This window comes from Oncorhynchus tshawytscha, linkage group LG16, assembly GCF_018296145.1.
Source record: "Oncorhynchus tshawytscha isolate Ot180627B linkage group LG16, Otsh_v2.0, whole genome shotgun sequence".
In the NCBI taxonomy this organism is placed as follows: Eukaryota; Metazoa; Chordata; class Actinopteri; order Salmoniformes; family Salmonidae; genus Oncorhynchus; species Oncorhynchus tshawytscha.
The window spans coordinates 42591364-42607931 of record NC_056444.1 but is presented as its reverse complement, the minus strand read 5'-3'; the positions used below and the strand labels follow the sequence as shown (position 1 = coordinate 42607931).

General features: G+C 40.8%; 1 protein-coding gene across 1 annotated transcript; it reads right to left on the bottom strand.

The window, feature by feature from the left end:
* Positions 1-116: 116 nt before the first annotated feature.
* On the bottom strand, positions 117-8672 carry LOC112215696 (zinc finger protein OZF). Its single transcript, XM_024374978.2, has 2 exons — positions 8368-8672; positions 117-1657 (listed from the first exon to the last, which is right to left on the bottom strand). Exons 1-2 carry the CDS (start codon positions 8561-8563, stop codon positions 369-371), a joined length of 1485 nt encoding a protein of 494 aa, XP_024230746.1. The 5' UTR covers positions 8564-8672; the 3' UTR covers positions 117-368.
* Between the last annotated feature and the right edge of the window lie 7896 nt (positions 8673-16568).

The window sequence follows — 16568 nt, the reverse complement described above, 5'->3', positions numbered from 1 at the left end:
AGATTTTTGAATCTGTGGCCTCAATTTCAGAAATTCCTCATTGACCTAAAATGTATCCTTGGTGTTGCCATCATTGGTGTTACTACTCCTACTGGTAGCAGACTTAATTATCATAATAAGCTGCCATATTAGTTTATTTAGAATGGGAAAATTTACCTAAATACAGGACAGTTAAATAAATACATTTCCCCCCCAAAATAAACATGTTCAACAATCAATGAGTAAGTTATATGAATTGAAATGACAATTGAACAGATTCCAAGATTGCGGAGTGTACTTTTTACCAAGAGCATACTTGAGTGGTATATGTCCTCTTATTAGTCTCTTCCATCTAACTCATTTTACACAAGGGGCATTGTTTCTTGTTCTTAGTCATTGTGAATACTTATTCTGTGAGTTCGCAGATGTCTTTTCAGACTTGATGCTAACTTCAAGTGAGTTCCACACAAATGACATTGAACTCCCTCCCCTGTATGAACCTTCATATGCGCAGTCAGGCTTCCCTTCAGACTGAAGCATTTGCCACATTCATTGCAGCGATGTGGTTTCTCCTCTGTGTGAGTCATCATATGCTTTGTAAGGGTTCCCTTGTCACTGAAGCATTTGCCACATTCTTTGCACCGGAATGGTTTCTCCCCTGTATGAGTCCTCATATGCAATATCAGGCTTGCCTTTATGCTGAAGGATTTTTCACACTCTTTGCACGGATAGGATTTCTCCCCAGTGTGATTTTGCTGATGGAGTTTCAGACTTCCTTTTGTTGTCAAGCATTTTCCACACAAATCACATTTAAAAGCCGGCCCTGAATGAGTACCCATATGATTTTTCAGGTTATTCTTGTGATTGAAACATTTGCCACATATGGTACAGCAATGTTGTCCCTCCTCCGTGTGAGTCTTCATGTGGCGGATCAGGTAGCAGTTCAGGACGAAACCTTGTCCACATATGTCACACATGTATGGTCTCTCTTCACTGTGCCTATTTTTCCCATGCATTTGTAGGCCACGTCTTGTCACAAAGCATTTTCCGCAAACATCACATGTCAGATTAGGCAACTCACTGGTTTCTTTCCTTGGCCGTCCTCTTGGTCTCTCGTCAAGATGGCGATTTTGTCGATGCCTTTTCAGACTACGTGCTGTCGCCAAGCATTTTCCGCACACATCACATTTCAGGTCAGGCAACTCACGGTTTCCTTTCTTTGGCCGTCCTCTCGGTCTCTCTTCACCGTGCACATTTTGTTGATGCCTTCTCAGACCACCCGCTGTCGCAAAGCATTTTCCGCACAAGTCACAGTTCAGATCAGGCAACTCCCTGGCTTCTTTCCTTGGCCGTCCTCTTCCTCTCTTTGATTTAAGAGGCGTTAACCGTGACAGTCGTATTCTATTCTCCACTTCATCCTCTTTTACATGATCACTTTCGTCGTTGTCACTCTCTGGATTTACTTCAGATGGGGGCTGATATTCACTGGTTGAGTCGGACTCTCTGTAGCGCTCACCATCAAATTCTGTTTGGTTCTCTACAGTTGTAATGTTGATAGAGTTCCATATAGACTCTTCGGCATCAGACTCCACAGGCCCCAAACTGGCGCTCCATTCCTGCTCATAGTGCTGTTGCTCAGGGTTAACAACCTCTCCAGTGAGAGTGAGCTGCTGGAGGTCTGGAGGGAAGGAGAAAGGAAGACATTTAATGAAAACACAAATAGGACTACTACCTATACGATGGGGTTTCTAAATCTGGATCATCCAATTCATTAAAAACACATCATTTAAGATATATCTAAAATTATATTCGGATTTGTGAATTAATTTACTTATAGCTGATGCATATTACTTGAAGTTCGATTACTTGAAGTTCACAAAAAGTTGCAAAAATTGTCATGTGAACTACAACTCCCACAAGTTTTGTTCGTATGCTGGATTACACGTCACACTTGAGTCGCTTGAGCTGAACACTTACAGGTAAGGACCACTGCTGGTAAGAATATACTATAAGAACATACTATACAGATCATTTCTGTGTTTTATATTATGCATTTATCGGATGCAATATTTGTCAATCTTTAGGGTGTTTTTGATTTTACCCACGCTAACGTGACCTAAGAGGTGACTGAAATAGGGAACAGCTTTGCAAAGAAGTGACTGAAATAGGAAACAACATATTTTCTTCTTCTTTAAAAAAAATTATTATTTATTACAAAAAACACAAGGAAGGGGTAACATTAAAGTATTAGAACATGAAGGACAAACAATACAGCATCAAGACACTATCAAACATGTATCAGTCTTTACACAACAGAGCCATCCTTGTGTGAGGGTGCGTGTGCAAGATAGTGATATAAAATATGTCATAGTTTCCTTTTCATGATCACAAACCTTGTGAAACCCGAACCCTCCAAGATCCCCCCCCACAGTTCCCCAATAGCTGTCCCTCTATTGATTCTGTATCCTCAAAACAAAATCTGCAGAGCTTTGATGATTTTATGCCCCAAATATTCAACATTTTGTTGGTGGCAAGAATTCTATATAATAATTTTAGCTGAAAAGCATGGAGTCTTGAATCTTGCGTCGTTTTATATATCAACTCATATACCCTGTACCATGGAATCATCAAAAATCTCTTCCCAACTATTTTGCAATCTGTATGGCACAGTTGTCAACATCCTGGTCCTCAAATAAAACTGGTGTACTTTCCTATTTATGCTATTTTTATTCCTCCTTTATATCTGGCAGACAGACCAGTTCCCTACCTCCTCCCGCTGCCACCTGCCTCCTCCAGTTTTGATCCTTTATATTGGGCAGACAGACCCGTTCCCTACCTCCTCCCGCTGCCACCCGCCTCCTCCATTTTTTGGGGCAATGTTGTAAATCAATTGGTTGTACTCTTGGATTGAGCAGACCTTCCCATACAATTCTGATAACTCCATGAAGGACATAACTCTACCATTACAATTTACAATATAATTTAAGAACAAAATACCCTTTTCAAACATCTTTCCCATAAATGCAGGTATTTTATCAACCAGCACATTTGAGTTCAGCCGTAATATTTGTTGTAATATTTGTTCTATCTTTTCAGGGGGATGAAATTTAAATTGTAGCCAGCTCTGCAATGCTGAAAAAGACAGATAATTTTGAAAAAAAGTATAATTTTCATAATTAGTCTGCAGAAAGGCAAAAAGGCCATTTTTAAACAATGGATGAGCTTTTCGTATGAATCTACTTGAGAACCATTTAGGGTTCAAATAAAACTTCTGAATGAGTGAAGCTTTTAGAGAGAGCTTTAGGGCTTTTATATTTAATAATCTCAACCCACCCATTTCATATTCATTATATAGATAGGTTGCATGTTTGGGAGACCGTGGAGGTACGTGTTTGGTTTGCATATTTTGTTTGAGTTTGATAGGCCCAGTATTGGTTGCCTTTGTTGTTTGGTTTGTGTGCAGCTTTGGAGAGAGTATAATGGTTAGTTTCCAGGCCCTGCCTAGCCTGGAAACTCTTGTTCTACTTTCTGTTGGGACGTCAGTCTGAGGTGAGTAATCGGCTGTGTACCTCGGTGGGAGATTTGGGTAGGGTAGTGGAACTTGGTACCCGGAGCAATAGCCTTTTTCGCCTGATAGGCTTAGCGACGTGTTTCATTTTTTGGAATATGTTGGGCATGGTTAATCTTTGTTATTTTTGTGTGGTGTCTGTGGACTGAGCAGTTGTCTCGGGGGCACATCCATGGCTTGGTGGAATTTGCCAGCATGCTGGGGAGTTTTTCCTTGCCAGCGGGCTACAGTGCGTAAATTCCCACCGCAAATCCGCACGAAGACTAGGGTTGAGTTTTTGTAGGTTTTGGGGAAGCTCTGTATCTCATCTCTCTTCTGTGGTGCTCAGGGTGATTGTCATTTCTCGGGTTGTGGACTGGTGTGCTCAGCAGACAGGAAGAGCAAGACTTTTTTTGTGTGACTATGGCGTCTTATGTAGATGAGTTAATTTGCTTTCCATCAGAGGAATTGTTAGAATTAGGTACTAAAGAACAGCTGTTGAAGGTCGCTGAACACTACAAGGTTGAAATTAGTGATAAACGTCTAAAGAATTCTATTAGGTTGATATTGAAGGCCAATCTGATGGAGAGTGGTATTCTTGAAGTTACCACTGGGCCAGCCTCTGCTGAAGACTCGCCGTTTCCCCATAACGTTACAATGGCCATTCCATCGGTTAGTCCTAGTAGTCTTCTTTTTGAACAGCAGAAAGAACTGCTTCTGTTACAGCTGGAGCATGATCGTGAGAAGAGAGAGCATGATCATGAACATGAAAGTATAAAAAGAACATGATCGTGAATTGGCATTTAAACAAGATATGGAGCGTGCTAAAATCAAGCTGCAACAAGAATGGATAGAGTTGGTTAGGGAAGGAAAGATCTCAGGGGAGAGTTTGTTCTGGGAAGGTGATCCAGATTGACCTAGGGGTCGTTCCTCTTTTGGTCGTGCCCCAGACACTTTTGATATTGTTGGGAACTTACGGTTATTGCCTCAGTTTAATGAAAAGGACCCTGAGACATTCTTTTCGTTGTTTGAACGTGTTGCTGACGCTAGGAGTTAGCCTTATTCTGACCACACTTTAATGTTGCAGTGTGTGCTGACTGGTAAAGCGCAGGAAGCATATTCAGCTCTTAGTGTACACGACAGTGCCAGTTATGATAAGGTTAAAACAGCTGTGTTACAGATTTATGAATTGGTCCCTGAGGCTTACCCGCCAACGATTTAGAACTTTAAAAAGGGATGATAAACAGACTCATGTTGAGTTTGCACGACGATTATCATTACAGTTTAATCGCTGGTGTTCCGCCTCTGCAGTTGTGACTTTCCAAGGGCTGTGTGATCTGATCATGTTAGAGCAATTTAAGGACACAATTCCTGATCGTATTGCCATGTACATTAACGAACAGAAAGTAAAGAATGTCGCTGAACTGCGGTTTTGGCGGACGAGTATGTGTTGACTCACAAAAGTGTCTTTGCAGAGCCCCGTATTCGGAAAGAGTGGGGGCGCTCAGATAGTTTTGGGCTTCGCTCACCGAGATACTTTGGTTCACGGGCAGAGTTCTATTCAACTAGGGTTGAGTCTTGATAAAATGCAATCGTGTTCGTTGTCTGTAGAATATGCCAGCCCATTCTTAACTGACTTGCCTTGTTAAATAAAGGTTAAAAAAAATACAATACAAACATAGGACATCACTACACGTCTATATTCACTGTAGAAACATAAAATAACATTAAAAATAAATCACAAGAATTGACTTTCAAAAGTTAAAGTACCTAAAATGAACAAAATAAAGGCCAGGAGTTACAGTTGTACAAATCTATGATAGAGTTGTAAGAATACAGTTTTTTTTTGTTATTGACTAATTCTAGGGATTTTATTAAATATTGGATTTCAAGTGGAAATATATTGCATTTGGGGACAGATTTCAAATATTTGTTTTTGTGTATATAACATTTACCAAAGAGATTGAAGAAATGAACGACTATTTCAGTAGTGTTGTTTTCATTTGAATAATAACATATTACAATCATCCATTGGAAATACATGGGTCTTATTGATGAAATTAAAAATGTCAATATTTAACCTCTCATAATTAAAATTCCTCAAGCATACAAGTATTTTACACCATTTTAAAGATACAATTCTCGTTAATCCAGCCACTGTGTCTGATTTCAAAAAGGATTTACAGCGAAAGCACCACAAATGATTATGTTAGGTCACCACCAAGCCACAGAAAAAAACTGCAATTTTTCCAGCCAAAGAGAGGAGTCACAAAAGGCAGAAATAGAGGTAAAATGAATCACTAATCTTTGATGATCTCCATCAGATGACAATCATTGGACTTCATGTTACACAATACATGTATGTTTTGTTTGATAAAGTTCATATTTATATAAAGAAATCTGAGTTGGCGAGTTATGTTCAGTAGTTCTAAAACATGTGATATTGCAGAGCCACATCAAAATTACAGAAATACTCATAATAAACATTGATAAAGATACGACTATTATACATGGAACTTTAGATAAACTTCTCCTTAACTCGCTCCAAAATAACTTCACAGTCACACTCATAAAACATGTGTATAATAGTTTCCCCTACCTTATCACAGAAAAAGTACATTTGCATGTACTTCAGTCTTTTGCACGTGCCTTAGATCATGAACAAACACATCTTGATTTCCACATACAGAGACCAGCGTATTTGAAGTCGGTTGAACCTATTTGAATCTAATTCAACATATTAAAGAAATCCCCATCAAAATCCGTCAGTTTAAGCTAGAGATGTTTTTTTTTGTTGCATTAGATGCATCTCTGATTTAGAGCAGTTTGCTGATGAAAAGTGCCAGTAGAAAGGTGCAGCAAGCTCATTGATTATGTTCACATGCAAACTAATAATTCAATATTAAACTGATTATGGCAGTAGGCCGAGTATGGCATTAGTCATGGTCATTTCTCTGTAAAAGGACACATGAGCACGAACGTGAAGTTCATAGGATCATGTCAAATTGTCACATGAAAGCTAAGAGTCCATTTTTTTTAATCATAGTTGGGTCTCCTGCTACTGTTCTCCCTTCCACTGGCATACTGTTATTTGAAAGTCAAAGTAAGATTGTGAAAAGTCTGGATAACGCCTCTCTCTCTCTCTCCTATTAATGTCACCTCTCACAGCTCTTACTGACACCTACCCATGAGCCCTCTCTCTCTCCATTTACTGTAACCAGCATCCTTACCCACTGAGCACAGTTGACACTGGGCATCGAAAAATAGTCTAAATTTGGTCAGTCTGCCCTAGTTTCAGCGTCCACAGACATCTTTTTTGTTTGGTTCGATCTAGACCAGCCCTGATTTCAGTGTCAACAGACATCTGGTCTAGCCTTCATTTGGCCCAAACATAGATGTCCGGACTGGACCAAATCTGAATCAATCATAGACGTCTATGTTTCACACGTTTGGACATTACAGTACAGTAGAGCACAGTGAAGAGAAGTAGAGTATAGTTCAGTACAGTACACAGTAGAGCACTCTAGTTGAGTACACTATAATGTGCTAAACTATACTGTACTCTACTATATGACATTCGTATCCATAATTATGCATTTCTGTGTAGTATAGATCAGGGACCAATGATGAAATTCTCTTACCGGGTGTTAATGCACTTCACTTAAACTTCGAAATCAATGGTGTGTGTTTGGCATACATTTTAAGTGAAAAATCTGAGACTCAGAGCAATTCCGTAACTGTGGAATTGCCCTCATGTAAACACCTTACTCTGCTTATCTTAAATCGGCGTAAAGTCATAATAGAAGTAAGCATACGCATATTAAAACACCTGGTTTTCTGAGCAATCTTTCAAATGATTGGGACCAGCTGAATTGGAGTTAGAGGTGTATTTGATCTGCACATGTGCCAGCAGCGCAAGCCTCCCTCTTATGATTTGCCAAGTTAAAAAGGTTAAATAAAAAATAAATGTGCAAGTGAAGTGAGTTCAGAAAAACTTAAAAGTATCCACCTTAGACAAGTTTTCAAACAAACAAACTTTATATGTCCAAATTCAATCAAATGGGCTTCCCAAGTGGTAGAACGATTATTTTGATTTTGTCGATTTATCAAAATCCCATGTAAACAATATTAGGGAAATCGTTCTGCTAACACTTTATTTTAAGAGTCTATAATAAAACATGTATATGCCATTTCTAAATGTGTAAACCATGTATTAATCATTACGCCCACATTAATAAACCATTTACTAATCATCAGTAAAGTATTGTTGCAGTCCCTGATCTAAAGTGAGTGCTATTATTACTTCATAAATACTTTCTAAATGTTTTCGAGTGACAAGTGTAATGTCTCACAAAAAGATGGGCATGCCATTGGTAGACATTCCTGCAGTACCTTACTATAACATTAACAAATATGGGACGAATGATTAATAAAGTGTTAACATCATTCTCGCAAAGCATGTAGCCCTAAACGTTGAAATCAAACTGTTATATTAAACGGACTATTCACAATAATGGCATCATTGAGTACATGTAACCGTACTCAGTAGGCTGGTTTCCATTGACCCAGGGTAATTCGACAAAAAGCAATGTCGCAAACAAAAAAATATTGCGACAGGTATATTGTTAACTAACAGATATAGGAGACATTTTCTGAAGATCGACAACAACAAAAAAGTTTCCGTTGGACAGGGGTGGATTTTTCTTTTTTGTCGAACTTTCTTTATTGCGGCCAATGATGGAAGCAGTGTTTTTCGAATAAATGATGATTGCCGAATACTTAAAAAAAAAAGGTTGTATTAGGCGACAATGTAAAATGAATGTCAAATAGACGTCACATACCTGCTAATCTACGCAACTTTATCTCTGGCTTGAAAACCAAATTCAGCAGTCTTCGTAGACGTGCATTCGCCCGTTTCAAACAGTAGATTTCTTCCTGGTACTCTGCGATCGTTTTTTTAACTACCACGGATATCTCCAAAGGAACTGCTGTTAATGTTTCGTTGAGAAACACATTGATCTGTTGTAGTTTAGACATTTTGGTGAGAAAATGGATGGGTGGAGAAAAAAAATGTAGTTATTTTGCTGTCATTACTACGGATCCGTGCTCGAGAAACAGGAAATGTCTTGCAGAATGACTTCTTCTTAAATTTGTTTGGCGGATGGCAACCAACTGAACGGTGCCTACTGCCTACACCCCCACCTACTGTACTGGAGTGTGAAGCCGGTCACCCCATACATAAAATAAGACAGTGCTGTAGGTATTTGAATTTAAAGGCAATGTTCCCATGTTAGCGGAGAGTGCATCCACAATAAAGGCTGCATTTGTCAATAAATGCTGCATTTGTCGACTGAATCGGAAATGACCTTATCGTGCAATCTATAACGCTTCAGCGATACAGAGTGAATCGAGCCCTTACATTTGTTGTTGGTATTCATCTTCCACAGAGAGAGGTGCATAATATGATATTATCTGTACTCTGATGTGGCCGGACCAAATTGGGGAGGTCTTGTGGAATGTGGCCTTCACTGGCCTCTGCGACTTCTTTGGACTCATCGTCATGCTCAGCTACAGCAAATAGTGCAGGTAGGATGGCTAGGCTGTTGTTTGACGCCAGTCAAAAACTTGGTTGCATTGCCAGATTGACTTACATTGACTAATTTATGTAAATATGTGGCATAAATAAGAACATGTTTTAAGAAAAGTGGTTTGGATGTATGCACACTTTATTAACATGCCTTGTTCACTAATGTTCATGTCAGGTGATGATCAAATTATATTTTTTAAAATCATTTTACAAGTGTCTTGACTTACTGTGCTTTAAATGTGAACAGTATCATCCAATAAAATCAAATGTGATTGGTCACATACACATGTTTAGCAGATGTTATTGCAAGTGTAGTGAAATATATGTTTTTCTAGCTCCAACAGTTCAGTAATATCTAACAATTCACAACAAGACACACAAACCTAAAAGTAAAATAATGGAATTAAGGAATATACAAATATTAGGATGAGCAATGTAGGAGTGGCATAGACTAAATACAGTAGAATAGAATACAATATACACATGCAATGGAGAAAAGCAAAAATATGTAAACATTATTAAAGTGACTAGTGTTCCATTATGAAAGTGGCCAGTGATTTCATGTCTATGTATATAGGGCAGCAGCCTCTAAGGTGCAGGTTTACGTAACTGGGTGGAATCTGCCTAGTGATGGCTATTTAATAGTCTGATGGCCTTGGGATATAAGCTGTTTTTCAGTCTCTTGGTACCAGCTTTGATGCATCTGTACTTACCTCGCCTTCTGGATGATAGTGGGGTGAACATGCAGTGGCTCGGGTGGTTGCTGTCCTTGATGATCTTTTAGGCCTTCCTGTGACATCGGGTGCTTTAGGTGTCCTGGAAGCCAGGTAGTTTTCTCCAGGTGATGCATTGGGCAGACCGCACCACCCTCTTGAGAGCCCTGCGGTGCAGTTGCCATACCAGGCGGTGATACAGCCTGACAGGATGCTCTCAATTCTGCATCTGTAAAGGTTTGTGAGGGGTTTAGGTGCCAAGACAAATTTCTTCAGCCTCCTGGGGTTGAAGAGGTGCTGTTGCGTCTTCTTCACCACAATGTCTGTGTGGGTGGACCATTTCAGATCGTCACTGCACCTGTACATAGCCAATCTGTAATTAGCCCATCCAACTACCTCATTCCCATACTGTTATCTATTTTATTCATTTTGCATCTTTGCACCCCAGTATCTCTACTTGTACACTCATCTGCACATCTATCACTCCAGTGTTTAATTGCTATATTGAAAGTATTTCGCCACTATGGCCTATTTATTGCCTTACCTCCGCTATCCTACCTCATTTGCACACACCGTGTATAGACTTTTTCTATTCTATTATTGACTGTATGTTTGTTTATTCCATGTGTAACTCTGTGTTGTTGTTTGTGTTGCACTGCTTTGCTTTACCTTGGCCAGGTCGCAGTTGTAAATGAGAACTTGGTTCTCAACTAGCCTAACTGGTTAAATAAATGTTAAATATATATATTTTTAAATGTGTATGCTGAGGAACTTGAAGCTTTCCACCTGCTTTACTGTGGTCCCGTCGATGTGGATAGGGGCATGCTCCCTTGGCTGTTTCCTGAAGTCCATGATCAGCCCCTTTGTTTTTTCGACATTGAGTGAGAAGTTATTTTCCTGGCACCACACTCCCAGGGCCCTCACCTACTCCCTGTTGGCTGTCTAATCATTGTTGGTAACCAGGCCTACTACTATTGTGTCATCTGCAAACTGATTGAGTTGGAGGCGTGCGTGGCCACGCAGTCATGGGTGAACAGAGAGTACCGGAGGTGGCTGAGCACGCATCCTTGTGGGGCCCCTGTGTTGATGATCAGCAAAGTGGAAGCATTGTTTCCTACCTTCACCACCTGGGGGCGACCCATCAGGAAGTCCAGGACCCAGTTGCACAGGGCGGGGTTCAAACCCAGGGCCCCGAGCTTAATGATGAGCTTGGAGGGTACTATGGTGTTGAATGCTGAGCTATAGTGTGTCCTATTGATTCCAGAGGCAGGTAACATCAGTGTGAACACCATGTGCTTAACAGCTTTGTGGGTTCAGGGCTTTACATGATCTGTAACTATAAAAAAATAGATGCCTAATTGCAGAGGGCTTAAACATTAAAAACATACCGCTCCACAGGTCATGGAAAACGATTCACCTGAGCAAAGACAGAAGCCCAAGAAGGCAAAGGTCAGACTAACTAAATGTTCTAGTGACACCAGAAACAAAAAGCAATGAAAGGGCTTTATAAATGGAGATAAAGGACAACCTTTTATCGATTTGCCTTATGTGTTCATATTTGGCAAAAGGTGAGTATTTTGTAAGAAATATTACACCATTTAGAAATCTATAAGAACATACCAGCTAAAAACGGAAATGTAGATAAAGAATACGTAAAGATACACTACTGAAGTACATTTGTGTAATTGAGTATTAAACCACAGTCCTTTGTTTCATGTTAACACATTTTTGCAATATTCAAGCTTTGGCTCATGGGCATTGGGTGGTGTGCCCCTTTTCTGTCCATTGAGGAAGTTTCTAGACAATATTCTGTCCATTAAGGCAAGTATGGGTAACTGCATACGTGGAGTGTGTCGGAGTGTCCATTGTGAAATAAGTGGGTGTATGGAAACAACAGATAATTGGGTAGATCAGTTACCACTCAAGACCGTTTTGCGTGGCTTCTTCCTGCTTCCTTGTAGCATTTGATCTAAGCTGGTTAGGCAGGTTAGGATAATTAATGTAGGAGATTATGAGAATTAACGTAGCAAGTTAGGATAATTAACGTGGCAGCTTCATTCTATAGCTAGAGGACTACTGAAATCTCCAGGAGTGAGAAGTATCATTTTTGTCTTAATCTGTTGTTGTCTAGTACTGTCTTTTTCCTAGTTAGGGCCATCTACTTTAAGTGCTGCCTGTCTTCCCAGTAACCTACTTGGTGTGTGAACTGCTGACAATTTGCAGATGATTGTTGACACATCAACGAGGATTAAGGGACAGGGCAATTTGTGACTGTTGTTTTGGTAATCAGTGGCTGTATTGGAAGGGGAGTGGTTTCTCCTCTCCTAGGCAATCAGCAATTAGTACCGGGAGGCATGCTTTAAAAAAAAGTCCATTAAGAACAAATGCTTATTTACAATGACGGCCTACCGGGGAACAGTGGGTTAACTGCCTTGTTCAAGGGCAGAATGACAGATTTTTACCATGTCAGCTCGGGGATTCAATACAGCAACCTTTTGGTTACTGGCCCAACGCTCTAACCACAAGGCTACCTGCTGTGATTACAGCTCTCAAAGGCAATTAGTGTTAGTACTTCAGTCTCCCTGTTTTCTCAGCGGCTGTCACGTTGCAAAACTAAGACCGTAGCAGAAACAAAGACGGTTCTGACATGATGTTCTGTGGAGTTATTCAAGGAAGGAAAGTGAGGAAAACGACACACCACTCTCTCACTTGCTTTACAGATGCTCCCCACACCTTGGTTGCAACCCTTCTAATTTAGTGTACCCTGATTGCACAACCCATGTGAAATTCCTGGTCTCTGGCAGCATTTGGAATTGCCAATCTGCAGTCAAGAACACCAAGTTCATATCAGCCTATGCTGCCCTTCAGGCCCTTGACTTTTTGGCCCTGATGGAGATATGGATCACCCCAGAGAATACTGCTACTCCACCTGCTCTCTCTTCATCTGACTATACTTTCTCTCAGTCTGAGAGCTTCTGGGGGTGGCACTGGGCTGCTAATTTCTGGAGATTTTGTACTTTCTCCAACACCTGTCAAACTCTTCATTTGAATTCTATGCTGTCACTGTCACTTGTCCACTCAATCTTAACAATGTCAAGCTCATCTAAAATCAAATCACATTTTATTGGTCTCATACACGTTTAGCAGATGATATTGCAGGTGTAGCGAAATGCTTGTGTTCCTAGCTCCAACAGTGAAGTAATATTCACAATACATACAAATATAAATGTACTGTATGTATATGTGTGATGGGATGTATAGACATTATGGACAGGATGTGTATAGAATGTAGTATATCTGAAGACTGTTGATAGAATAGTATATGTACAGCAATAGTTGAATAGGATGGACTTGACTAGAATACAGTATATACATATGAAATGGGTAAAAACAGTATGTAAACATTAAGGTGACCAGTGTTCCATGTCTATGTACAATGTCTTAGGAAAGTATTCAGACCCTTTACTAAGTACGTTAACCACCTTTTGGCAGCGATTACAGTCGAGTCTTCTTGGGTATGACACAACAAGCTTGGCACACCTGTATTTGGAGAGTTTCTCCCGTTCTTCTCTGCAGATCCTCTCAAGCTCTGTCAGGTTGGATGGCTAGCATTGCGGCACAGCTATTTTCAGGTCTCTCCACAGATGTTCACTCAAGGACATTCAGAGACTTGTGCCGAAGCCACTCCTGCGTTGAACGGAGCAAAGTACAGAGAGATCCTTGATGAAAACATGCTCCAAAGCACTCAGGTTTTCAGACTGGGGCAAAGGTTCACCTTCCAACAGGACAGCAAACCTAAGCACACAGCCAAGACATCTTTCCCTCAATCCTGACTTGTCTCTCCCAGTCCCTGAAGAACATCCCCCACAGATGAATGCTGCCACCCCCATGCTTCACCTTAGGGATGGTGCCAGGTTTCCTCCAGATGTGACGCTTGGCATTCAAGCCAAAGAGTCCAATGTTGGTTTCATCAGACCAGAGAATCTTGTTTCTCATGGTCTGAGAGTCTTTAGGTGCATTTTGGCAAACTCCAAGCAGGCTGTCATGTCTTTAATTGATGAGTGGCTTCATTCTGGCCACTCTACCACAAAGGCCTGATTGGTGGGGTGCTGCAGAGATGGTTGTCCTTCTGGAAGGTTCTCCCATCTCCACAGTAACTCTGGAGCTCTGTCAGTGACCATCGGGTTCTTGGTCACATCCCTGACCAAGGCCCTCTTGCCCGATTGCTCAGTTTGGTCGGGCCAGCTCTAGGAAGAGTCTTGGTGCTTCCTGACTTCCTCCTTTTAAGAATGATGAAGGCAACTGTATTCTTGGGGACCTTCAATACTGCAGAGATTTTTTGGTACCCTACCCTAGATCTGTGTCTCGACACAATCCTGTCTCGGCGCTCTACAGACAATTCCTTCGACCTCATGGTTTGGTTTTTGCTCTGACATGCACTGTCTGTGGGACCTTATATAGACAGGTGTGTGCCTTTCCAAAGCATGTCCAATCAATTGAATTTATCACAGGTGGACTACAATCAAGTTGTAGAAACATCTCAAGGATGATCAGTGGAAACAGGATGCACCGGAGCTCAGTTTCGAGTCTCATTGCAAAGGATCCGAATACTTATTTAAATAAGGTTAAAGTTTTTTAAATTTGTAATAAATTTGCAACAATTTATAAAAACCTGTTTCTGCTTTGTCATTATGGGGTATTGTGTGTAGACTGATGAGAAAAAACTCCCCATTTAATTCATTTTAGAATAAGGCTGTAATGTAGAACAAGGCTGTAATGTAATCGTTGTGCATCATGGGTAAGCTCTGGCCATTGTCTTTCAGCTCGAAAAAGTGGATTTCTACTGGTGAGTGTTTAAGCTAGTTTACTAAATAAGAAAACAGTTTGAGAGAGCTGGGGACTCAAACCAGAGATCTGTCACATCGCAGCCCACCTTTTACACACTGCACCACCCTCAAACCTACCTACCACAAGGTTTTCCCCCATTTGACTCTAACCTGTCACTGTTGCCCACTAATCATTTAGCTAAGAAGACATTAACCACAACTGGATTCTAACCATTCAAACAATCTCATTTGTGCTAGCCTCATAACAAGAATGAAGGAGGAAACCTCCAGAGAACAAGAAGGAATGGGTTCCAAGGAGCTTTTTGTGTGTATTCCTCATCAGTTTGGACAGAATACAGTCGTGGCCAAAAGTTTTGAGAATGACATGAATATTAATTTTCACAAAGTATGCTGCCTCAGTTTCTATTATGGCAATTTGCATATACTCCAGAATGTTATGAAGAGTGATCAGATGAAGTCCCTCTTTGCCATGCAAAAAACTGAATCCCCAAAAACATTTCCACTGCATTTCAGCCCTGCCACAAAAGGACCAGCTGACATAATGTCAGTGATTATCTCGTTAACACAGGTGTGAGTGTTGACGAGGACAAGGCTGGAGATCATTCTGTCATGCTGATTGAGTTCAAATAACAGACTGGAAGCTTTAAAAGTAGGGTGGTGCTTGGAATCTTTGTTCTTCCTCTGTCAATCACGGTTACCTAAGGAAATCTGTGCCATCATCATTGCTTTGCACAAAAAGGGCTTCACAGGCAAGGATATTTCTGCCAGTAAGATTGCACCTAAATCAACCATTTATCGGATCATCAAGAACTTCAAGGAGAGCAGTTCAATTGTTGTGAAGAAGGCTTCAGGGCTCCCATGAAAGTCCAGCAAGCGCCAAGACCGTCTCCTAAAGTTGATTAAGCTGAGGGATCTGGGCACCACCAGTACAGAGGTTGCTCAAGAATGGCGTGCATCTGCACGCACAGTGAGGCGAAGACTTTTGGAGGATGGCCTGGTGTCAAGAAGGGCAGCAAAGAAGCCACTTCTCTCCAGGAAAAACATCAGGGACAGACTGATATTCTGCAAAAGGTACAGAGATTGGCCTGCTGAGGGTGGGGATAAAATCATTTTCTCTGATGAATCCCCTTTCCGATTGTTTGGGGCATCCGGAAAAAAGCTTGTCCGGAGAAGACAAGGTGAGCGCTACCACCAGTCCTGTGTCATGCCAACAGTAAAGCATCCTGAGACCATTCATGTGTGGGGTTGCTTCTCAGGCAAGGGAGTGGGCTCACTCACAATTTTGCCCAAGAACACAGCCATGAATAAAGAATGGTACCAACACATCCTCAGAGAGCAACTTCTCCCAACCATCCAGGAACAGTTTGGTGACAAACAATGCCTTTTCCAGCATGATGAACCCCCTTGCCATAAGGCAAAAGTGATAACTAAGTGGCTCGGGGAACAAAACATTGATATTTTTGGTCCATGGCCAGGAAACTCCCCAGGCCTTAATCCCATTGAGAACTTGTGGTCAATCCTCAAGAGGCGGGTGGATAAACAAAACCCTACAAATTCTGACAAACTCCAAGCATTGATTATGCAAGAATGGGCTGCCATCAGTCAGGATGTGGCCTAGAAGTTAATTGACAGCATGCCAGGGCGGATTGCAGAGGTCTTGAAAAAGAAGGGTCAACACTGCAAATAGACTCTTTGCATCAACTTCATGCAATTGTTAATAAAAGCCTTTGACACTTATGAAATGCTTGTACTTAATATCTAAAGCAGACTTTGTGAAAATTTATATTTGTGTCATTCAAAACTTTTGGCCACAACTGTACATTCATCTAAACTCAGCAAAAAAAGAAAAGTCCCTTTTTCAGGACCCTGTCTTTCAAAGATAATTTGAAAAAATA